The sequence below is a fragment of the Electrona antarctica genome (genome assembly GCF_951216825.1).
Source record: "Electrona antarctica genome assembly, chromosome: 13".
Lineage (NCBI taxonomy): Eukaryota > Metazoa > Chordata > Actinopteri > Myctophiformes > Myctophidae > Electrona > Electrona antarctica.
In genome coordinates this window covers 12,436,222-12,460,527 of record NC_136794.1, presented here as the reverse complement: position 1 = coordinate 12,460,527, position 24,306 = coordinate 12,436,222, and the positions used below count along the sequence as shown (strand labels likewise).

General features: G+C 44.6%; 1 protein-coding gene and 1 long non-coding RNA gene across 2 annotated transcripts in view; one reads left to right on the top strand and one right to left on the bottom strand.

Annotated features, from left to right (window-relative positions):
• Positions 1–24,306, top strand: part of vwa8 (von Willebrand factor A domain containing 8) — a 110,227-nt gene that overhangs the window by 36,283 nt on the left and 49,638 nt on the right. The window contains exons 20-33 of the mRNA XM_079518720.1: positions 289–360; positions 2,054–2,130; positions 8,086–8,161; positions 8,873–9,008; positions 9,697–9,816; positions 10,705–10,910; positions 14,988–15,139; positions 17,604–17,712; positions 18,312–18,450; positions 18,760–18,947; positions 21,008–21,136; positions 21,452–21,516; positions 21,683–21,808; positions 22,223–22,332. Coding sequence (XP_079374846.1) covers positions 289–360; positions 2,054–2,130; positions 8,086–8,161; positions 8,873–9,008; positions 9,697–9,816; positions 10,705–10,910; positions 14,988–15,139; positions 17,604–17,712; positions 18,312–18,450; positions 18,760–18,947; positions 21,008–21,136; positions 21,452–21,516; positions 21,683–21,808; positions 22,223–22,332 — 1,705 coding nt within the window. The remainder of the gene's footprint in view (positions 1–288; positions 361–2,053; positions 2,131–8,085; positions 8,162–8,872; positions 9,009–9,696; positions 9,817–10,704; positions 10,911–14,987; positions 15,140–17,603; positions 17,713–18,311; positions 18,451–18,759; positions 18,948–21,007; positions 21,137–21,451; positions 21,517–21,682; positions 21,809–22,222; positions 22,333–24,306) is intronic.
• Positions 12,758–18,855, bottom strand: LOC306935622. Its single transcript, XR_013791405.1, has 2 exons — positions 18,753–18,855; positions 12,758–13,508 (listed from the first exon to the last, which is right to left on the bottom strand). It is a non-coding gene; the product is annotated as an uncharacterized lncRNA (long non-coding RNA).

The window sequence follows — 24,306 nt, the reverse complement described above, 5'->3', positions numbered from 1 at the left end:
GGCTGACTTGCGGGCCGCGTCGCGGTTAACGGTGGCGACAAAAATCGACCCCTACTGTAGGTTCCCAGAGACAGAAATTATATCAAATTGGAGTTGTGGCCTCATGCATGCATATGAAACTCTGATATGGGACAAGTCAAAGTAAAACATAACAATACAAAATAATATTGTATATTTGTTTTCACAAAAATGGTGATGCATTGAATGACTGTTTGTCTCTAAACTGTCCAAGATGTCCCCTAATGGAAATGAATGCCTCGGTTTGTGTCTGCTTTAATTCCACTGCAGCACATGATGGTGATGGAGGACATGCTGAAAGACTTCCTCCTGGGAGAACACCTCCTATTGGTTGGCAACCAGGTGAGTGACCAATCGCAACTCAGCCACTCGATAAGAGTCTCTTATTGATTTGCAAAACCAGCAAAAGCATTTCAAATCGCCACAGGAATATTCATTTTTCTTTTGCAAGGGCTATATTGTCATCCAAAACCTGCCCATAGTTACTACATTTAGAGGATGCCTGCATTAGCATTGTCCTGTTAGCCTAATGTTCAAGCAGGCTAGTATGCGTGGCTATACATGAACAAGTTCATGAGCATATCAGAATAAATTCACTGTTAATTTTAGCAGCAGCATAATCGACTTTGATTTTGGTCAGTCAAGCCCATCCCTATATCACACACTCGGTAGCAAGCAGAGCACAAGCTTAGACCTGTCTTCCATACTGGAGTGATGGGTCTCATTGAAGTAGGCCGCAGAAGACAGCTCAGCATGACGAGTGTGAAGGGTAGGGTTATGAAACAAGCTCCCTCATGCCCTTGTGTCACTCTGCCAACCCCTGAGCACACCGTAGTTGGCTGCGGGGACAAGCACGCCTCATCCTCAACCTCTCGGTTGTTCTCTTCTACCCTCTGTCTGATCCCAGAGGGGGGTTTGGGGGGGAACAATGGCCAGGGTTGCAGGAAGAAGCGGAGGGCCGCTGGGAAATGGACATGGTGTACCCTTGCCAAGGCCCAGAGGCTGTGTGTGCAGCTGTATGTGCGTATGACTGTGTCTTGTCACTGCGTCCATGCGTGGGTTGTGTGCTTGTGGCCATGGACATTAGGAGCTGTCAGAGTGACACAGTGGTTCTCAACCTTTTCTGGAACAGGACTCACTTGAAAATCTCAAAGGTGTTTGAGAATCCAGATTGTAGCTGGTCATATACGTATGGGTCTTTCTTTATACATAAAGACACATTATAAGTATGGTAGTTATAATGTGCTGTTCCGGCGTCCGCTGAGCTTTTAACGCATTTTGACCAGCACTCCACAAACCCTGTTATAAGTTGTTATGCATAATTACCGTATAAACATATAACGGGTGTTATGAAGCCTTATAAGTACATTATGATGCATTATAAAATCGATTATAATGCATTATAGACCTGACCTTCCAGTAAATTGTTACCGATATGGGAATACGACTAAATGCCAAACATTGTGCTGCATTGAAGTAGACATAGTTCTATTCTGTCAGAAGAGTATTAAGCTGCAGATTTGATCTTTTGTACGATTTGATTTGTACGTCGTTCACACTGTGGCATATTTGGCAAAAGAGATGTCTGGCCTCAGTCTATTTGTTTTTGTTTTCACTTCATTTTTATGCAGTGGTGGTACTCACATTTTGTACTTGAGTAAAAGTATCAATACTGCAGTGTAGAAATACTCTTTTACTTTTGTCCCATTTCATGTTTTCGAATGTCTAAGAAAATCGTTTGAAAATCTACAAGCTCATAATGCGTCGCATCGGCTATTTTCAAATGGCCGAAATGCATTTAGGGCTGAAGTGGTTAACGTATGTTTTGTAATAATAAAAGTAACTAGTAACTAATGTTTTCAAATAAAGGTAGTCGAGTAAAACTACAATATTTGTCTCTGCGATGTAGTGGAGTAGAAGTAAAATAATAGAAAATTGGTTGACTCAAGTAAAGTACAAATACCTCAAAATTGTACTTAAAAAAAGTAAATGTACTTAGTTACTTTACACTACTGATTTTTGTGTGCCTCTATAGGGAGTGGGTAAGAATAAGATCGTCGACCGGTTCCTTCACCTTCTGAACCGGCCAAGGGAGTACCTACAGCTTCACAGGTGAGTGAGGAGAGTCATCACATTGTTCACAGCATCACAGCACTGGGCATTACTAAGGAACTGAATTGTACAACTTTCCGAGAGGTTTCTCAAACAACATTTTGACCTCACGGCACTTATTTTGAGTATAAATTAAATTGACCACGTCCTTAGTCTGGGGCAAACATTACATTAGGTGTAGAGGTGGTCGGGTTGTTCTAGTATAGACCCCTGTGGAACTCCAGTTAATGAAATACAGGATATACTGTAAGGTTGTAGTAGTTAATTGAATTATTAGGTGGGTTTGGCTTTCAGCTTCTCCTAGTGTCTGATCAGCTGTAGGGGAAAACTCTGAACAGGGTGAGAAGTCGGCATATTGTGCGTACGCCTTACGCCATACATGGTTATTGGAAATAACCCAAATCTAATAAAAGGTGCAGGATTCATAGGCTGCTATTTTCCTGCGAATGGGAGATATTCAAGTCTATTATGAATGAAGAGTCTCTTCTCTCCTTGGGCATTCATACTGTAAATAGTACACTCTATCTTCTCTGGTATTTTCACACTCTCTTTCCCTCCATAACATCATCTGGGTTTCCAACAACAGAACTCTACACAGATCTAATATGACAGCTTCTAAAACAGTCAAGTGATTCTTCTCTCCTTCCTTGGTAGACTGATTTAGTTTTCTCCTTTTCTTTCTTATTTTGGGAAGCGGTGGGTGGGCTGCAAATGTTCATTTTCATCCACCCAAAAACAACAAAACACTTTCTCCATAACAAGGTCAGAGATGAACAATTCTCGTGGTGGACCCAGCCTAAAAAACGACTCTGCTGTTATTGTGTCAATACAAGTAGTAACCTCTTGTCACCAGGCTTTCCATATGTCATTCCGAACTGACTTTGGTGATTTAGGCAGTATTATGCGTGTCTTAAGTACCAGGTCTTATTACTTAACTTAAGACCTGGAGGCGTGATCAATGCCCTAACCGGTTATATATCTGGTTGGGCGCTGCACTGTTATTGTTCCCCCACATGGATGCCGAATTGAGTAGCCTGGTCTAGCCAGTTTCTACGAGTTAGAATAAATTATGGACATACCAAACAAAATATTCTAAGAAGTACTTGAAGAAACTTATCACAATCATAATTATAATCATAAAATCATAAAATTACTCTGGCCTAGGGGAATAATTTCGGAGGAGCATGTATAGCCATTCTAGAGACCACATCAGAAAACTGCAAAATGATTTTGATCTCAGCCTAAACACGAGTAACAAAGTAGATCTAGCTGAGAAAAAAGGAGTGTGCAGCATTTTCTCACAACACCAACCTACATACCTCGCACCACTGTTCCTCTTCCAAGGGTGTTAGAAAACAAATTATTTCAGTACCATAGAAACAAGGTCATCCACTACCAGGCCAAGGAATGTATAGATAAAGAAAAAGAAGGAACACATCTCAGAATTTAAAAGGACTTCTATTACCCTGTGCACACAATCCCACCTTGGGAGAATTAGGTCATCTGCCACTACATGGCGCCCCCCTCATGCTAGTAGATAAATACACATGTTCTATAATATCAGATGTACAAGCTCACAATGCGTTGCAGCGCAGATCTACAAGCTCATAGCGCGCCACCGAGTGGCGCGCTACGAGCTTGTAGGTCTGCTATTTTTTGAAAAATTGTGAAAATATTTATTTCAGAAAACTGGAGGATTTAGATTTTTTTTTAAATAAATTTCGAGGTCAGGCCTAAATGTGTTAAGCGCCTGTTGTTGCTGATCATAACTTTGATCAGTCGTCGGCTGCAAAAGAGCCTGCGTTGACCCCAGCTCCACTATGGAATCCATGTGAAACCCTGCATTGCACATTGCATGTGTCTCCAATAAGCCCGCTGTGTTGGGAAACTGGACAACAACCAGAAAGACCTTGTGTGCTCTCTGTTTCTCAGTGACTTAATAACTGAACACACACACACACACACACACACACACACACACACACACACACACACACACACACACATAGAAATTGATATTCAGACATAGTGTGTCTGAATATGGCAATGTGTGTGGCAACGAGTGTGGTAATCATACAGTAGGTTCCTGTGTCAAGTTAGCGGCAATAAGATGTGATATTATTATTTGTCTTTGAATGAGCTCAAGCAACTGTGTTTTTATATGAGTTACATTCTGCTGTTTTAGCATGTGCACTGGCTCAAACACGTGCTCTCGCACCGACTGTGCGCAGTTGCGCACACACGTGATGGGCGAGATGGTGGCATTCGTGTGTCTGTGGGTGTTTATGTGCGTGGGTGTAGTTCTTCAAAGTCCTGTGAAAGTCAAAGTGGAGCAGAGCATGGATGTGGCCTGGTTAGCTTCTCTGTAGCAGCAGCTAATATTAGCGCGAAGGGAGGCAGTCAGATCTGCATGTGACTTAAGGGAGCCGCTGACTGTGGGCCTACAGAGATGTGGCTCAGAAAGACGAGTTGTGAGAGCCAGCGAGCCATGCAGGAAACTAGGACAGCCCCTGGGTCTCACCATGGGGTGTTGGAGGGAGAGAGAGAGAGAGAGAGAGAGAGAGAGAGAGACATAGGGTGGTGGTCTGTTGAGAATGTGGGATAATATAGAAGGAGAGGGTGAGATAACAGAAACAAAACCCCACTGGGGATTGAGGTTGTACATCGCTTTCGGCTTATATAGAGGGTATGCGCATGCATAAAGTGAAGTGTTGACCTTTACTGAATTGCTTCAGTTTCAGGTAATTTGACCACCTAACTTCAGATTTGGGCACCCTAACATGTGGTCTTTAAGTGGTGGGCCTGTGGTCATCTTAGTGGCTAGGAGGTCCAGTGAAAGGCCTACATACTCTCCCAAGATGGAGGAACAACATTTTACAATCTGGGAACCCTAGGCCTTTGTATGGCTACAGTGCGACTGGTTCAATCCTACCCTAAATCTAGGCCTAAAACGTGACACCTCAAAGTGGGGTACATTGCATCCACTGGTCAATCCAAGGGCCTACCACTCCACTCTCTTGATATGTTCTTTCCCAACTCTTGGAGAGTATGTAGGCATTTCCCTGGACCTTCTAGCGGCTAGAAGGTCCAGGGAAAGTCCTACATTGTAGGACTAGTAGCACATGCCAAAGTTTGTGCTATTGCCATTGAGAATGCATTGGGCGTTTAAGTTAAATAACTCAGAAACTACAAATCATTTCAAAGTAAAAAGTTCCAGCATTTGTCTTCACAGTAAGCTGAATTATAAAATGTGTGAATGGAGTTTCTAGGTGAAAGTGATTTTTTACGTGCCATTGAGCCCCATTATAAATTTATCAAATTTGAAAGCACTATATTTCTAAAACTATGAAACCATTTCAAAGATTCCATTTCAGGCAAACATGTCCACTGTAAGATGAACCTAAATAGGTTTGAATGGGGTTTCTATAGGTGTAAGTATGTAGGACTAGTAGCATGCCAAAGTTTGTGCTATTGCCATTGAGAATGCATTGGGCGTTTAAGTTAAATACGCGGAGGAAATATGACAGCAAACTGCCTGTCATATTTTCTCCCTATTCCAAAGCCCCCCCATGTACATTATATATTTAAACTATTTTCAGCAATGGTACACTTATTTTTTCAGTGGGTAGATCTTGTTGAGCTGGTCATTTTGAAAGTAGATCTCACGTCATAAATGTGTGGGCACCCCTGTTCCAGCCCCTAGGATGACCCGAGGCCCACCACTTAAAAACCACATGCTACGGTGCCCAAATCTGAATTTAGGTGCTCAAATGAACTCAAACTGAAGCAATTCAGTAAAGGTCAACACTTCCTCCTGGGGTCATTTTAGGGGCTGGGACCTCCAGTAAAAGGCCTAAATACTCTCCAAGAGTTGGGGAACAACATATCAAGAGAGTGGAGTGGTAGGCCCTTGGATTGACCCAGGACCAGTGATTAAATGTACCCCACTGAAAAATAGCAGATCTACAAGCTCGTAGCGTAGCACTCGGTGCCGCACTACGAGCTTGTAGATCTGCCCAAAGTTGAAGGGCTTCAACCTTGGGTACTGGGTAGCTGAAGTTGAAGCTCTGCCCTTCAACTTTGGGCACTTTTACATGTAGGCTGACCCAAAGTTGAAACAGTTGCAAGGGGGACATCTTTGGGCATGGGGTCCTCATCGTTGGATATGTTGTTCCCACAACCAAGAAGAGTATTTTACCCTTTACTGGAGGTCCTAGGCCCTAAAATGACCCCATGAGGAAGCGTTGACCTTTACTGAATTGCTTCAGTTTCAGTTAATTTGACCACCTAACTTCAGATTTGGGCATAATTACACCATTGTTTCAGTTCCAGTTCATTTGACAACCTTCTTTCAACTTTGGGCACTTTTACATGTAGGCTGACCCAAAGTTGAAACAGTTGCCAGGGGGACATCTTTGGGCCTGGGGTCCTCATCATTGGATATGTGGTTCCCACAACCGAGAAGAGTATTTTACCCTTTACTGGAGGTCCTAGGTCCTAAAATGACCCCATGAGGAAGCGTTGACCTTTACTGAATTGCTTCAGTTTCAGGTAATTTGACCACCTAACTTCAGATTTGGGCACCCTAACATGTGGTCTTTAAGTGGTGGGCCTGTGGTCATCTTAGTGGCTAGGAGGTCCAGTGAAAGGCCTACATACTCTCCCAAGATGGAGGAACAACATTTTACAATCTGGGAACCCTAGGCCTTTGTATGGCTACAGTGCGACTGGTTCAATCCTACCCTAAATCTAGGCCTAAGACGTGACACCTCAAAGTGGGGTACATTGCATCCACTGGTCAATCCAAGGGCCTACCACTCCACTCTCTTGATATGTTCTTTCCCAACTCTTGGAGAGTATGTAGGCCTTTCCCTGGACCTTCTAGCGGCTAGAAGGTCCAGGGAAAGTCCTACATTGTAGGACTAGTAGCATGCCAAAGTTTGTGCTATTGCCATTGAGAATGCATTGGGCGTTTAAGTTAAATAACTCAGAAACTACAAATCATTTCAAAGTAAAAAGTTCCAGCATTTGTCTTCACAGTAAGCTGAATTATAAAATGTGTGAATGGAGTTTCTAGGTGAAAGTGATTTTTTACGTGCCATTGAGCCCCATTATAAATTTATCAAATTTGAAAGCACTATATTTCTAAAACTATGAAACATTTCAAAGATTCCATTTCAGGCAAACATGTCCACCGTAAGATGAACCTAAATAGGTTTGAATGGTTCCTCCATGTTTATACTTCTCAGGTGGCACTGTCCATAATCTAAATTTCAACATTCCTATTGCATGTTTTAAACACTTAAACCGTATAGTTAGTTGAACGGATTCCCAAGGGCTCTCTACTAGGCCCCCTCCTTTGTCGTTCTACGATGTGCCGAAAACTGCTGATTTACAAACTCATAATGGGTCGCGTTGTAATGCCCTGTGAGCTTGTAGATCGCTATTTTCTGAAAAGTTAGCCCCAAAACAGGGGGTTCCAAGGAAAGCTCAGATGGTGTCCTGATGGTGTCCTTTTTCAGCCAGATGGTGTCCTGAACATGGTATTCCTGTGTTTTGCAGAGAACATAAGAATAAGTTGAACAAGTTCTTTTTTTATTTGACAATAATGACTGACATGCCCAAAATTGGCATACGAGTTTGAAAGTGGTTTAACTGGCACAATGAACATATGAATTGAATTTGAATTGAAATTATTATTATTATTATTATTATTATTTTGAGGCACAGTTTTGTGTGTATGTATGAGCAAGGAATGTGCTCAACTGATGTATGAATGTGATGTATGATGATGTATTGGATGGTGATAAGTTTTGTTTTGTGTTATTTTTATTTTGTAAAGAAAAGTCATGTTACTCTCCTTTCCTATTGGCCCACCAATGTGCCCCTTACCTGCGGTCCTCACTATTTGAAAACATTGTTATGTTTAAAAGACTATGTTCCCTGCCCTCACAGAGATACAACTGTCCAGACTCTGACCCTGCAGCCCTCCGTCCGAGATGGCATCATCGTGTACGAGGACTCACCACTGGTTAGTCAACACGGGGGCCCGTGTGTGTGTGTGCGTGTGCGTGTGTGCGTGCGCGTGCGTGCGTGCTCTCCCTGGCGAGAGTCAGTAGTTAAACCTATTAAAACGTAGTATCGGCAGCAATTTTCAACCATAATTCACAAGAGTCATCACAGGAGTGTAGTAGGTTCATTTGAGGACTGGCAAATCAGAGCTCATGGTTTGTAATGTCATCTTGTCCTTAAGAACTAGGGCACAGTAATGAGTGGAACAGTGAGAGAGAGAGAGAGAGAGAGAGAGAGAGAGAGAGAGAGATCCGCTCTTGTGCTGAATCTGTCCTGTACTGTACAATGTCTGTGTTGGATGGCAGAGGATGAGTAGAATTAAGTTTTGACAAAGACAGAGGGTGTGAGTTAAGACATGAGGTTAAGACATGAGAGAGAGGGGTTTTTGGATACAATCTCACTCTAATCACCCTAATCTCAAACATATACAGTAAATGTCAGAGCACTGGATGGGAACCAAAACTAGGCCATTCTCTCTCTCTCTCTCTCTCTCTCTCTCTCTCTCTCTCTCTCTCTCTCTCTCTCTCTCTCTCTCTCTCTCATTTAAATAAAGTACAATACCTACGATGTCTCAAGTCAAGGACATAGTACTGCTTTTGTGTGATTGGCATGTGAACTAACCCAACTAATACTAATAGATGAATGTGTGTGCGTGTGTGCTTGTGTCCAGGTGAAAGCGGTGAAACTGGGCCACATCCTGGTGATAGACGAGGCAGACAAGGCCCCCACCAACGTCACCTGCATCCTCAAAACCCTGGTGGAGAGCGGAGAGATGATCTTGGCCGACGGACGCAGAATCGTCTCAGGTACACACACACACACACATGCACCTAGACAAATAAATGCACATTGAATATATGACGTACTACTACATCCCTATTCTTGGAGCAAACAAAAACTTCTGCTATCTTCTTGTGTAGAGGGAAATACTACAGGATATAATAGACGAAAAACTAAATGATGTTTCTCCTAGTTGGGAAAAAAGTTAAAAACTAAGTATATTTATACGCACGCATGCACGCATGCACGCACGCGCACACACGCACACACACTGACACACACACACACACACACACACACACACACACACACACACACACACACACACACACACACACACACACACACACAGTGTGGTAACAGGAACGGGTCTCAGATGGGGCCATTAGGTGTACAAATAGAACATTCGTTGTCCCCCAAAGACAAACACTTTAGGATTAGGATAAAAGCCTTTATGGACTGCTACCAGCAGCATTTGGAGCATGTCACTGCATAAACACCTACAGTCTTTACGCTTTCCACTCGTTACCTAAGTACCGGTAGTAGCCCCCCACATCCCCCTACTGGAGGAATGTAAACATCAGCTGACGAATTTCAGACCTAACCGATCGCTATCAGGATCAACACTATGGGTGTGTGCGTGCGTGCGTGCGTGTGTGTGTGTGTGTGTGTGTGTGTGTTGTACTAACTATGCATGTGTTGTCCATTCTTAAGACTCCAGTGAGGCCATGGGGAGGTCTACCACTATAGCCATGCACCCAGACTTCAGGATGCTGGTCCTGGCTAATCGACCTGGCTTCCCTTTCCTGGGGAATGACTTCTTCGGAGCTCTGGGTTCGTACAGTACACACACACGCATTACACGCACACACACACACACACAGCATTTCCTGGTAGATGTCCACGCTGATCTTCATTTTATTAAATGTTAAACCGTTCTTTGATGAATAACTACTATGGGAAATTATCTAATCTCGCTTTTATTACTCTTACTGTGTCATGTAACCGAAAAGGTTAAAAAAGAATGTCCCCCAAGATGATCTTTTTTTATTTCCATTCGCTTATAATGGAACAAACATGGTTTCAGCATCAGGACAACTCAGGCAAACAAGGTCATGTTGTTTTCCCGCTAGCAGCGGGGCTCTAGGGATGGGCATGTGAGTCAGTCCATCCGTTCAACACTTTGGACCCAAACAAAAGATTTCAGAAACTCTTAGCCGGATTGCCATGATATTAGCTGGGCACCTTCATGCTTCTTGGAGGATGAACCCTATTGATATTGGTGGACCCCCATTGCCTTTCCTCTAGTTCGGACACATGATAGTATCTCCAAATTGCTATGAAACATGTATGTGCAGTACTTTACATAATGCGTAGTACCTACTAGTGGAGTGCATTCTCTGAGTTGCACACAGGCACTAACCAAATATCCCATCAGGGCTGAGATGCTGCAATAGATAAGACATGGTGTGCATGTATATGTATATTTACCAAGGATCCCTCAGTTATGGGTTAGCATAACAGCAGAAATGTTGTCCTGTATGTGTATGAAGCAGCAGGTGACTCTTCAGATTTCAGTAGACGTTTTCTTACTTACTTACTTTCTTACTTACTTTCTTACCATGGTTCTCTTTGAGTCAACTTCCAACACGAATCAGCTGAATTATGTTGAACAGCGTTGACTGAAAGAGTAGCTGAACCGCCAGTTGTCCTGCTTGACAGGTGACATCTTCAGCTGCCATGCAGTGGACAACCCAAAGCCCGACGCGGAGCTGGCCATGTTGAAGCGGTACGGCCCAGATGTCCCAGACGCCACGCTGCAGAAGCTAGTGGCAGCCTTCGGGGAGCTGCGCTCCATGGCCGACCAGGGCACCATCACCTACCCGTACTCCACCCGAGAGGTGGTCAACATCGTCAAACATCTCCAGGTAACGGCAACTACAGGCACAGACAGTGAGGTTACATGCACTTACAGCCCCTATGACATTGGCTATTGTAAACATATCATGGGGTCTTTAAAGAAATACACAAATGATAGAAGTAGCCTTCAAATGTCTTACCCTGATTACAGTAATCGTAAAAAAGTGAACCAGTGAAACAATTACAATGGTATTTGATTATTGGAATAGTACTTTAACCGAATTTATCATAACTATAGGTGCCAAGTTAAATGAGACATAATGAATTAATTTGACCAATAGCCTACCATTGACAACACTTAGTGGTGTGGAATATGGGTCAACACTCAACAGACTTCTTTTTGTAACCGGAGAAGGGCAGAGTACCTGCTGCGTAGCTGTGAGATGGGTCGGATTAAGCTGAAATATCAAATATCCTCTTTCTCGTCCATTTAAAAGGAGTGTGCTCTGTGCCATGGCGCTCTGCCTATTTAATGACGGACGCTTTGCAGCTGGTTAATCAGCTATTCACTTTCATTAGGCATAGGGTTACCGGTATGTGGATGTGCACATAGGCCAACAAACGTTCAACAAAAAATATTCAATCATCGATTTGCAGGTACGTTTTTTATCATGACCACCCTGTCCCCCTCAGGATTAGTGCCCCTGACACACACACACACATGCACACGCACATGCACACATACAAGGATAGCCTACATTTATTCTGGGTTTCACAAATAGGCCTAAATGCAAATCAAAGATACAACGGTAACCTAGGTAAAGTCTGCTATAGTCTACAAAGAAGTAAGCTGGAACAAAACAAAACGGTATGTATTCAATTGATTAAGAAATTATTTAAAAAAAATAGATGCAGTTGTTATACACACATTTATTAAGCAGTATTTAAAATGCAAAAACCTTTCTTTAAAATAATATTTTAAATATTATGTTTACAGCATGAGGCATAACATATTGAAGTAGCACAAAGTGTACACTTCACTAGATGCTGGTCGACCTGATCCAAGTAGGTGGGCGGCAGATGGCGCAAATCACGGTCCTCGTTGGCACCATAGAGTTATTACGGCATGACTGTCTATACGGCAGCTGTCTATGAGAGGACCCATCTGTGTGTGTGTGTGTGTGTGTGTGTGTGTGTGTGTGTGTGTGTGTGTGTGTGTGTGTGTGTGTGTGTGTGTGTGTGTGTGTGTGTGTGTGTGTGTGTGTGTGTGTGTGTGTGTGTGTGTGTGTGTGTGTGTGTGTGTGTGTGCCTCGCGGTCAAAGCAGTCCTCTGCACCTCCCCACATACAGTAGATAGATACGCACACATATTTCGCCCACCTACTGTATTTCATCATCACACCATCGCACAGAAGAAGGCACCAACGGTTACTCTTGTGACTCACTGCATTATGGTTTCAGACTTCAATCTGGTGTCCATCCCTATTTTTCGTTATTATAGAGCGTCGCAGTCCCGCCTCCTACCCTGGACCAGGAAATGAAACCCAATGCATTTTCCTCATAGACATTTCAAGTATTTATTTAAAGACGGTTACGCCGCGGACAAAGCCAACTCGAGTCGTACTCGTGACAACTCATGACAACACAAACAATATTTTGGACCAAACAAATAATTACAAAGAAGAAAAACAACAAAAAAAGTGTTGTAACCTGCAGTTTTTTTCTTCTTTCTAATTATTTGTTTGGTCCAAAATATTGTTTGTGTTGTCATGAGTTGTCACGACTCTAGTTGGCTTTGTCCGCGGCGTAACCGTCTTTAAATAAATACTTTAAGAAATGTCTATGAGGAAAATGCATTGGGTTTCATTTCCTGGTCCAGGGTAGGAGGCGGGACTGCGACGCTCTATAGCACAATGAAGTATGAAATGGGGCTTTAGTGGCTAACCCAGAAACCTCCATTATAAATGCATGTATTAAGGCCAAATAAAAAGAAATCAGAACAGAGAGAGACTAGAGAGCGTGTACTGCCACATGAGCTCACAGCATCCCTATTCTAGGAGGCGAAGACATTTGGTGTCGACGCCGTCACCACATGTGCAGTTGCAGCCAGGTCTGTTTCACTAAGAATAGAGGCTTTAAGTGGTTAAAGATGGAGCTATTGTGATGTTTGAGCAGCCTCTCCACACTGTCTCCCCGTCCAGCCGCACAGGACAGGAACAACATGGTACAGCGGAGTACGGTACACACTGTCCAGTGGCCATACACTATGTTTACATAGACACATACGCACACACACACACACGCACGCGCGCGCACACACACACACACACACACACACACACACACACACACACCTCCCCCGCCCTGTTCTCTCTCATCTATAGGCTGCTATTTATATCATTGCCATTAATCACCAGGAAGAAGAAAGATCAGGGACATTGTGTGTGTGTGTGTGTGTGTGTGTGCGTGTGCGTGTGCGAGTGAGCGTGCGCGTGCGCATTCTGTGTGCGTGCACGTCACACACTCCAAAGTGTCTTGTGTTTAATGACAGCTGGAGTCACATTCTTCCATCCGCATAGAGGACATCTGTTCCAAGGTCTTTTTAAGGTCTGCCGGTTGCCCTTAGAGATTTCGCCTCATTAGAAGTCTCGGGGACATAGCGACTACCTGAGAGGGAGGGAGGGAGGGAGAGAGAGTGGGAGGGAGAGAGAAACAGACACAAGAAAAGAGGGATAGGAAGAGACGGTGCGAGAGAATGGCAGAAAATGAGGGACAGATCTCGAACACTGTGATGAGGTTTGAACCTGTGGTAAATCAATAATTCAGCAGGCAGCGACAAACCCTGGATGTTAGATTACCCCTTTTTGCTCGCTCATCAATCACTTGACCATTTATTAGTTATCACAGTTAGACACCCAGTACAGCGTCTCGTTACAATGAAGCCTGGTCAATGCAGTCAACTCCATGTAGGATGTCCTACATGGTACATTGTTCCTAATTGACTGACTGAAACTGAAAGTTTCACAAAAGTTCTTAAGCTAAATGTATTATTCAAAACATCTCATAAAATAACACATAGAACACATACTTTGTAGCCTGCACCCTTTCAAGGACCTACGTTTTGACTTCCCCTTAAAAGTGTTACGGGCTGGCTAGAGATCTGCTTAACGAGTTCCAGTCTCGAGGCCCATTAAAGAGAAGGAGCATGGGCTTGTGTTAGTCCTGCAGCCGGCAGGATGCTGGTCTGCTAGACTAGATCTGCTGTGGTCAGATGGATGACTCTCCTATTCAAGGGAAGTTGTCAGCAATGTAATTACAGTAGGTGACCTTGCCCTGTCATTGATAACCATTCTGCATCAAAGGGAGAGAGAGTGTGATGAACATAAATAAATGAGACAGTGTGATAGCCATAGTGAGAAACAACAGGCTGAACTTGCTCTCCTGTTGCAGTAATGAGAGGGAACCAAACCCCAGAGAGACTTAAGGATGAACTTTGCTCTCCTGTTGCAGTGGTGTAGAGGGAACCAAACCCCAGAGAGTCTTAAGGATGAACTTTGCTCTCCTGTTGCAGTGGTTGTAGAGGGAACCAAACCCCAGAGAGTCTTAAGGATGAACTTTGCTCTCCTGTTGCAGTGGTGTAGAGGGAACCAAACCCCAGAGAGTCTTAAGGATGAACTTTGCTCTCCTGTTGCAGTAATGAGAGGGAACCAAACCCCAGAGAGACTTAAGGATGAACTTTGCTCTCCTGTTGCAGTGGTGTAGAGGGAACCAAACCCCAGAGAGTCTTAAGGATGAACTTTGCTCTCCTGTTGCAGTGGTGTAGAGGGAACCAAACCCCAGAGAGTCTTAAGGATGAACTTTGCTCTCCTGTTGCAGTGGTGTAGAGGGAACCAAACCCCAGAGAGTCTTAAGGATGAATTACTTTTCAGATAACCACTGAAGCCCTGTTAGCTGCTAGCTGCTACAGTAGGCCTTCCAGCACTCTTTTTTTTATTTTATTCTTGTCTCTATACTGTACCGCTCTCTGTTCTCTGTCCCACTTTACTCTTGTCTTTTCTTTCCTCCCTCCTCAATTAACTTATCTTCTCTCTCTCTCTCTCTCTCTCTCTCTCTCTCTCTCTCTCTCTCTCTCTCTCTCTCCATCAGAAATTCCCTGATGAGGGCCTGGCAAACGTGGTGCGAAACGTCTTCGACTTTGATTCGTACAACAAGGACATGCGGGAGGTCCTGATTGGAGCACTACACAAGCACGGCATTCCTATCGGGGCCAAGCCCACCTCCGTCACCCTGGCCAAGGAGTAAGATGCTTGGAGACGAGGACCGCACGCACGCACGCACGCACGCATGCACGCGCACACACACATTAAAGCGACATACCTCTCTCTGGCACACATTGTCACCTTAAAGGTCCCTGCACACAGAGTGCGTTTTTCGGATTTTTAGCGGCGTTTCTCCATCGGTTTTCCGAGAAACGCGTCCAGTGTGCAACCACCTTAAAGTCTAAAAGTACTGGTCAGTGGACACCAAAATATAGCCTAGTACACACAGGCACGCATGATGCATCCTACACATGTCTGCCCCCTTATGTGACTCTCTGAAAGTAAAGAATTTCTCTCATTAGGTCTAGCTTATAGGGGATGATCATAATTATAATAATAATATTAATTAATTTAATGATAAAGCACTTTCTAATTCAAAAACTGAAATCCAAAGTGCTCTTACTTTCCAGGCGTTGATTGATCATTTCCAAGAGGGGGGGGGGTGACCCAATTTGATAGCCTTGAATCTGCAGAGGCTTCAGTTTTGGACTCCAATCACTCTTAAGGCAATCACTCAATGTAATTGAAAGGATGTAAATCAATCAGTGAGCCAGGTTCACCCACCAGTCCACACACCACTGGTTCATTAATGAGATGAGGCTGTACGATTACATCAGCAGTCGCCGGGCGGATTTGTTAAACAGCTCTTTTGGAATCCATCCAAGAGTGCTTTTAGAGAACATAAACGGATCCTCTGTCCCGTCTTAGTTGCTCACATGGACTTCAGTCAATGACTTTAGGTCATGTCTAACTTTTAGCTGTTTTTAACAGTATTATTGCAAGTGGATGGCATTGCCTGCAACCCGTCAATATTCTTCCCTGGACTTAACATAGTGGCTTCCATGAAGTCTCCCCTACCCTCCTGCTTGAAGTGTAAACATGATGTTTGTTTATGTCAATCACCTCGACATTAGCTGATCTTCTCTTTCCACCATGGGAACGGTAAGGTTGGGGGACACATTTACCTCATAATGTACAGACGTGTCTGTTTAATAAAGGAAAATATTTGTTTCTTCTGTCTCCTGTGGTTTTTTTGTTAAGTCTTTTTCATGTATCGCTCAAGTTACATCTTGAGAACCAAAACGGGGACGAAAAACAAGTATTTTCCTTGCATAGCGTATATATATACACAGTAATAGTCTCTGTCCGCGTACAATTACACAGTCAATTCTGTACATCTTCGTTGGCATTAGGCCAACAGCATAATATGCTACAGGGATTCTATGCCCATCTTGAACAGTTAACATATGGACTAACTGCTGTGCCCGCAACAGCTTGCGCGTGCATAAAAAGCAAATATTTGCGCTTAACGATTTCCAAATTTGGACACAAAGAAGCAGAGATTGTTTCTCTCGTCTGTTGAGCATTTCCATTCATAGAAGTATTTATGGTCAGAGGACTCCTCCGCTCTCCCCCCCCCCCCCCCCCCCCCCACCCCCACTCGTGTATTCCCTTATATATTGAGATTGTGTTGCTGATCTCGGCTCCACCTGCAACCAATAAGGTTGTGGCCCGAACCCAGCAATGATTCATGGGAAGAGGTGTCCAATAAACATCTGGCCAGACAAAACGGGCAGGGTGGCTGGTCACACACACACACATGCATTTACCTTCACCTACCACATTCATTAGTGCAGGGGTTCTCAACCCGTGGGTCGCGACCCCTCGGGGGGTCACCAAATTATTTTAGGGGGTCCCCAAATTATTTTCCAAAATTTTTTTTTTTTTATTATTTTCACGATAAAAAAAAAATAGCAGGCCTACAAGCTCGTAGCGCGCCACTCGGTGGCGCGCTATGAGCTTGTAGATCTGCTATTTTTCAATAGCTAAATTATAACAATGCTTAAAACACCAAATGGGGTTCCCGCCCAAAATGGTTTAAGGTTATTGTAGCAGTCAATTTATATTGGGGGTCGGGAGGGGGCGGGGCGGGGGTCCCGAGACATTGCCAAAGCATTTCCGGGGGTCCCCGGCCAAAAACGTTGAGAACCCCTGCATTAGTGTACATAAACTTTAGCCGGTCTAGAGACAGTGGCTTCTATGCAATGCTTTGTTTTCAAGTGATCACAGATACAGTTTAGCACAGCTTTCCTCTGAATAGACTATGATAGAGTTTTAGATGCACTTTGTGTTAATTGCTCATGCAAAATTGAGTTTTGTAATGCAGTCCATAAGTGGTATTCCATCAGAAAAAGGCCATGAACATAATTGTATTCGTATAAGTTATTGTAGTTGTTTCACTGCTTGCAGACAAATTAGCATTTGCACTGTAAAATCCAATTATGTTCAATTATTTATGTTTAGTGTTATGTTTAGTGTTAATGTGTACAGACTCGGTATATATTCTCAGCGCTCCTCACAGCTTGCTGTTGCTCTATGTTCAGTACTGTCAGTTGCTCAGGCATCAGTTAGCAACGGTCATCCTGTCCCCTATCACCTCCAGGTTGCCCCTGCCAGAAGTCAAGATGTCAGGCTATTGGACCACCAACCAGGAGGGCAACGCTCAGCGCACACTACTCTGTCCCACAGAGACGCGTCCCATAGACATCAAGGTACATTATAGCACTAACATCCAAATGGTAATGCATGCACAATGTAGATACTCCATGTCTCCATGCAAACAATGGTTCAGTATGTACACTATGGCAGTATTCCCCTTCAGATACTGCCTTGGGGAGACAGAAATGTCCCCTAAAACAAAATGTTGACAATGTGACTTTACTCCGGCTCTGAACATAGTGTATACTTAAGTACATATACGCTCGGAATGCATTGCTCACATACTTGGCAGTTTGCACTAATGCTTTCAGAAAATGTGCACAAAGATGGACATAATTCATGCAGACAACAGATGGAACGTCATACTGCATGTGTCATTATGTACAGAAGTGTCTACATGTATTTCAATCAAGTATAAATGGGCTTTTCAGCATCATGGGGGCCTCTCTTGGCACAGAATATCAGACTTCCACTGCTTATTGAGTGGTGGAGACTGGAGAGAACACGCACACGTGAAACCACAATAATCAAAGACGCATGCGTGTGTGTGGGTGCATGCGCGTGTACCTGTGCGTGCGTAAAATTGCGTATGCATACAGTATGTGACGTGTCGTGTGTGTATTAACGAGCGTGTCCTGTTCTGTTGTCCCAGGGCCCAGTGTTCCTGCGTGTGCAGGGCTACCCCTGTGACAGACAGGAGAGCAGAGCGCTGAGCTTCAGCGAGGAGAAAGCACACTGGCAAATCCCCATGAACGAGGTCAACATCATATGTGATGTCACCACCAAAGACGGTACATGCGCGCACGCACACGCACACACACGCACACGCGCGCACACACACACTCACACACACACACACAAATACCACCATGTGCAGCTCAGCACATTGGCACATTTGCTAGTACTCTATTTTGATAGAAATCTAATAATAGACACGCATCCGATCGCCGTGAAACTTTGCCCGCACACTCCCAGTAGGCCGTAGGATGAACCTCAACAACCAGGCTTCCCCACTACCTCTCCGACGACACCCATTTTTCAATGTTCTCACTCACTGTCGATTCTCTATTGATCCGATATTACACATCTTTACCTTGCAGATATGATTTATGTGGCGACGTGCAACCCGGTGTCCCTGTATGCCATGAAGGAGCATGGGGATACCATCCACTGCATGGAGCTGTATGACGTCTTCCCCAGGACCATCAGCGGCGTGTGGCAGCCCTGCGTCACCATAGCTGCCCTGGGAGGCCCCCTGGACGGGCAGGTGGTCATCCACGAGGAGCAGGTACAGTACATGGACTTAAACACAAGTTACATACAGTACAGTACTGTGTGTACATAGATGAAACGTTGCACTGTTAATGTTGGTGTAAGTTATTTTCTTTTTCTTTTTGTTAAAATAAATAAATAGCTCTAAATTCCCATAATGTGTCCCATATAGTCCCACCTGAACATTTATTTTCCGACCCGTTTACAAAAGAGCTGGAGAGACGTGGAGACCTCTGTTACTGAACCAACTTTATACCAATGTTTACTATCAGAATATAGAGATTTAGCTTTTTAATAAAAAAACACTTTTAATTAAATGTAGATGATTTTGAAATGGTCCACGTTAAATAGACTGTACTGCACTCACACAAGCAATGTGGTCCGGTTTTGAGTGAGGGACCATAGTTCAATTTCAAAATAGTTTCCTCATGTGCATTGATGTCCACTCTGAACGGCTGTTTTAATGCGGCCCTTATGTAATCTGGTGTTTTGCAAAGCTGGTGAGGACAGCTTGAGCCCTTCAACCAATTGGGCTGCGTATGTGTGCGCTCTTAGTGCACGCGCCATGTGCACGACCACACCGAAATCTGTGTGGTAAGTGTGTGCGTGTGCTTAAATGTGGTTAAATGGCTGTGGTTGTCCCCCTCCGCCGTAATTGACTTACCTCGAAAGACCCCGGCCTACGAGAGGAGATTGCGGGGACAAGAACAATGCATGCAACGTATTTATCCCAGCAGAACAGCTACCACAGCTGCTGCGTATTAGGCAAGAGAGGAGAGAGATTCTAAAAATACCAGTGTGGAAAGAAAGCAAGAGATGGATCATGTTGCGTCTGTCCAAAACTGAGGAGCTCCAGACAGCGTACGGTTCGGTCGCGGGTCATCGCTCTCCCAGGGGAAAGTATGTGCACGGGCGCATGCATGCGCACACACACACAAACACACACACACAAAGGCTGAATGAAACACCTCGGCCCTGTCACACACACTACCTCCAAGGCCAGTATATCTTTGGAGTGATTGAGCGAGGATTGCCCCTTTCTATGAATAGCTAATCCGGTATACAGCGGAGTGTATACAACCGAGGCCATAAGGAAACCATTACACCCGGGCTGAGGGTGGGGGCCTGGGGGGGCCCGGGGCCCTCAGCCAGCTCCCCCGTGGCTCCCTCTCATAAAAGTCAATTGAAGATTAAGCCTAGTGCGTCATGAATGAAAGCCCTGGCACTGCTCATCTGTGAGACACACACACACACACGCGCGCGCACACACACACACACACACATAATGTTCATGTACCGCTCATCCAAGTATGCAGCATATGTATGTATGCATATACAGAGACACGCACGCGCACACACACACGCACGCACGCACGCGCGCACGCGCACACACACACACACACACACACACACAATGTTCATGTACTGCTCATCCAAGTATGCAGCATATGTATGTATGCATTGTATGCACACACACACACACACACACACACACACACACACACACACACACACACACACACACACTATATACACATTATCACACACACAAGACATATATCTTGCATAACAGTAGTAAGGACATAGTTTAGTTCTAGATGTGTTATATATAGAAGACTAAATGGAAGCCTGTTTGCATGTACTTGGTACAGCCAGGAGAGGTCTGCCCTCTGCTGGTTGTCGGCATCAGAATATACTTACCGGTAATCACCTAATTATCGACAGTGCAGCAAGAATAGCAGATCTACAGGCTCACATGCGTCACATCATGATGATGTGTGACCATGTAAATAAACAATTTTCACAATTTCAGTATTAATACATTAATATTAGCCTACAATAATCACCTATTACTACATGCCCAAAATAGGGACACCAGGGTGACTCAAGACTCAGGATTATGCATGTAGTCTAGTGCATAATCAGTGCAGTGCAGTTGTCTGGGCTCTCCAGTGTTCTGATTCCTCTTTGTCTCTCGAGACGACACGACTATTGGGGGGATTATTGATTGAAATAATATAGTGAATGGCTGTGTGTGTGTGTGTGTGTGTGTGTGTGTGTGTGTGTGTGTTTCAGAGTAACACAGTGCTCCATCTGGACGTGGTGACGGGAGCTGTGCGGAGGCTCATGCTGTCCCCGGAGAGTGAGCCGTCCACATCCACACCCAAGACCTCCACCTGGTGGAACAACAAAAAGGAGGCGCAGGTCTGAGCATAAAGTTATAATTACCAGAGCTAGGAATTGGAGCCCGGCCGATGCCAGAGTAAGGTTACGGATTACTGGTCCATTTGGATCCCCCAAAAGGAACCCTAAGGTCGCTGCCTGGGCCCCACTTTGAGAACCACTGCTCTACACCAGTGGTTCTCAACCTGTGGGTCAGGAGTCCCCCAGGGGGGTGCCTGCCCACATGTTCTTTCCCCCGTGTCATCAGTGCCCATACCCTAGGTCTTTTGCCCTTATTGATAGTTAAGTAGTCTTAAGTAGTTAGTGCCTCTAATTGTGAGCCTATTGTATTTGCAGGCTGCTCATAAGATGTGCTGTGACTTCTCCCACAAAAACTGGCTTCTGTTCTACAAGGAGGATGGGTGAGTGTCTCTGTCGTGCCATGTGATAAAGCCTAGCACACTCTGCAGACCGTACCGTTGCTACCAAAAACATTGTTTGTGTACGTGCGTGTGTGCGTGCGTGCGCTCGCGCGTGCGTGTGTGTGTGTGTGTGTGTGTGTGTGTGTGTGCGTGTGTGTGACCACAGCAACCAGCTGGAGGTGCTGGATGTGCTGGAGGGACGGGTCCACTCCATCTCTCTGCCCATCAACCTGAAGGCTGTCTTCCTGGTGGCAGAGGACCGCTGGCTACTGCTGGAGAGCAATACCAACAAGTACACAACACACTCTCTCTCTCTCTCTCTCTCTCTCTCTCTCTCTCTCTCACTCTGTCTCTCTCTGCAGCCATCAATCATGTCTTTGCTGTCGGTTTGATGTCCCAAACCTTTTTGTGTGATGCTGTGTAGTATGACGAAGTAGGGCAAGAATGTACGGAAAAACATAAAAAGTTAAAATAAGGAGATTTTAACTTTCTGCCCGATACCAACAATGTCCTTCTGTCTCTATTTACCTGTCTCTCCTTCTCTTTGCGTCTCCCCATCTCATTGCCACTTCCTGCGCCCTTCTTTTCTTACTGTTCCCCTCAAATCTCCCCGGAACATTTTCAGAGTTTGGTAAAGGATTTTAAGACGTGTTACACATGGAAAACATCATCTGTAACCGGGTGTGTTTTTGTTTTTGTCAACCAGGAAGTTCCTGCTGACCAAGCCCATGCACATGGGAGCCGAGGACTCCGGAGTGTGCCAGCTTCACACCATCAGCGAGGACACCGTCACCTCCGGGCATGGAACCAGCTCTGGTACACCCTGTTTTAACACTATACTTACACACGTAACAACTACATGTGTGATAAAGAATACCCCATCCTGGGATTGGTGTCAAAGGGCCGTGGGTCTGTTTTTACTGCTATTGTTTGTTATTCTATTACAGGGGTTCTCAACGTTTTTGGCCGGGGACCCCCGAAAATGCTTTGGCAACGTCTCGGGACCCCCGCCCCGCCCCCTCCCGACCCCCAATATAAATTGACTGCTACAATAACCTTAAACCATTTTGGGCGGGAACCCCTTTTGGTGTTTTAAGCATTGTTATAATTTAGCTATTGAAAAATAGCAGATCTACAAGCTCATAGCGCGCCACCGAGTGGCGCGCTACGAGCTTGTAGGTCTGCTATTTTTGAAAAAAAGTGAAAATAAAATTTAAAAATAAATCTTTTTATTTTTTATTTTTTGGAAAATAATTTGGGGACCCCCCAAAATAATTTGGCGACCCCTCGAGGGGTCGCGACCCACGGGTTGAGAACCCCTGTTCTATTATATGGTGTTTAAACCAGTACAGAGCGGATGGAAGAACTTCAGGGAACTCATTCCTTTCTTCCAAAGCCCCATGCCTGAAGGAGGGAAAGTGTATTCAATCTGCGTCAGAAGTTGCATGACATACAGAAGCGATATGTGTTTACTTCTGCATAGTGGTACGAGTTTTGAGACTGCTTTATTATTTTAAACTTTGGGTTCTGATTGTGGAACACAAGGAGAAACTGGAGAAAGCAGGATTAGGATGATCAGGAAGATCAGTGTGGCGTGTAGGGATGGGTATCGTTAGGATTATTTCGAGTCCGGTACCGATTCCGGTTCTGCTTATCGATTCCGGTTCTTAACGGTTTCATATTTCGGTTCCAAAATTGTATAAAATAACTTAAATGGAGGTCAAATGTTTATTTAACAAAAAATCTCAATGTCAATTTAAGACATGTATAATGAATAGTGTAACACCCTCTCCTTTATTGAGCCATTTGTGGATAATATAGTGATTATTTTAAATATATTATATCTATTCTGTATTTACCCAGGGCAATAGTGTTGTAGGCTACTTCTCTTACTACTAACTGCTGACAATAACAAATAAAAGCATGTCTGAGATCTGAGAGCAAGACACACACACACACACACACACACACACACTCACACACACGATTGTGGCGTGTAACAGAGAAATAGGAGAGTAGAACTGAGACAGAGGATGGAAGTGGAGGAGTTAGCGGATGTGGTGAGGAGAGACAGACAGACAGACAGAGGATGGAAGTGGAGGAGTTAGCGGATGTGGTGAGGAGAGACAGACAGACAGACAGAGGATGGAAGTGGAGGAGTTAGCGGATGTGGTGAGGAGAGACAGACAGACAGACTGAGGATGGAAGTGGAGGAGTTAGCGGATGTGGTGAGGAGAGACAGACAGACAGACAGACTGAGGATGGAAGTGGAGGAGTTAGCGGATGTGGTGAGGAGAGACAGACAGACAGACTGAGGATGGAAGTGGAGGAGTTAGCGGATGTGGTGAGGAGAGACAGACAGACAGACTGAGGATGGAAGTGGAGGAGTTAGCGGATGTGGTGAGGAGAGACAGACAGACAGACTGAGGATGGAAGTGGAGGAGTTAGCGGATGTGGTGAGGAGAGACAGACAGACAGACTGAGGATGGAAGTGGAGGAGTTAGCGGATGTGGTGAGGAGAGACAGACAGACAGACTGAAGATGGAAGTGGAGGAGTTAGCGGATGTGGTGAGGAGAGACAGACAGACAGACTGAAGATGGAAGTGGAGGAGTTAGCGGATGTGGTGAGGAGAGACAGACAGACAGACTGAAGATGGAAGTGGAGGAGTTGGCGGATGTGGTGAGGAGAGACAGACAGACTGAGATGTTCAGACACACCAAATGACTGGTTGAAGAAAGTAATGTCAATTAACTGAGAGGGAACCAGACCAATTGGCTGGTGAAAGAAGA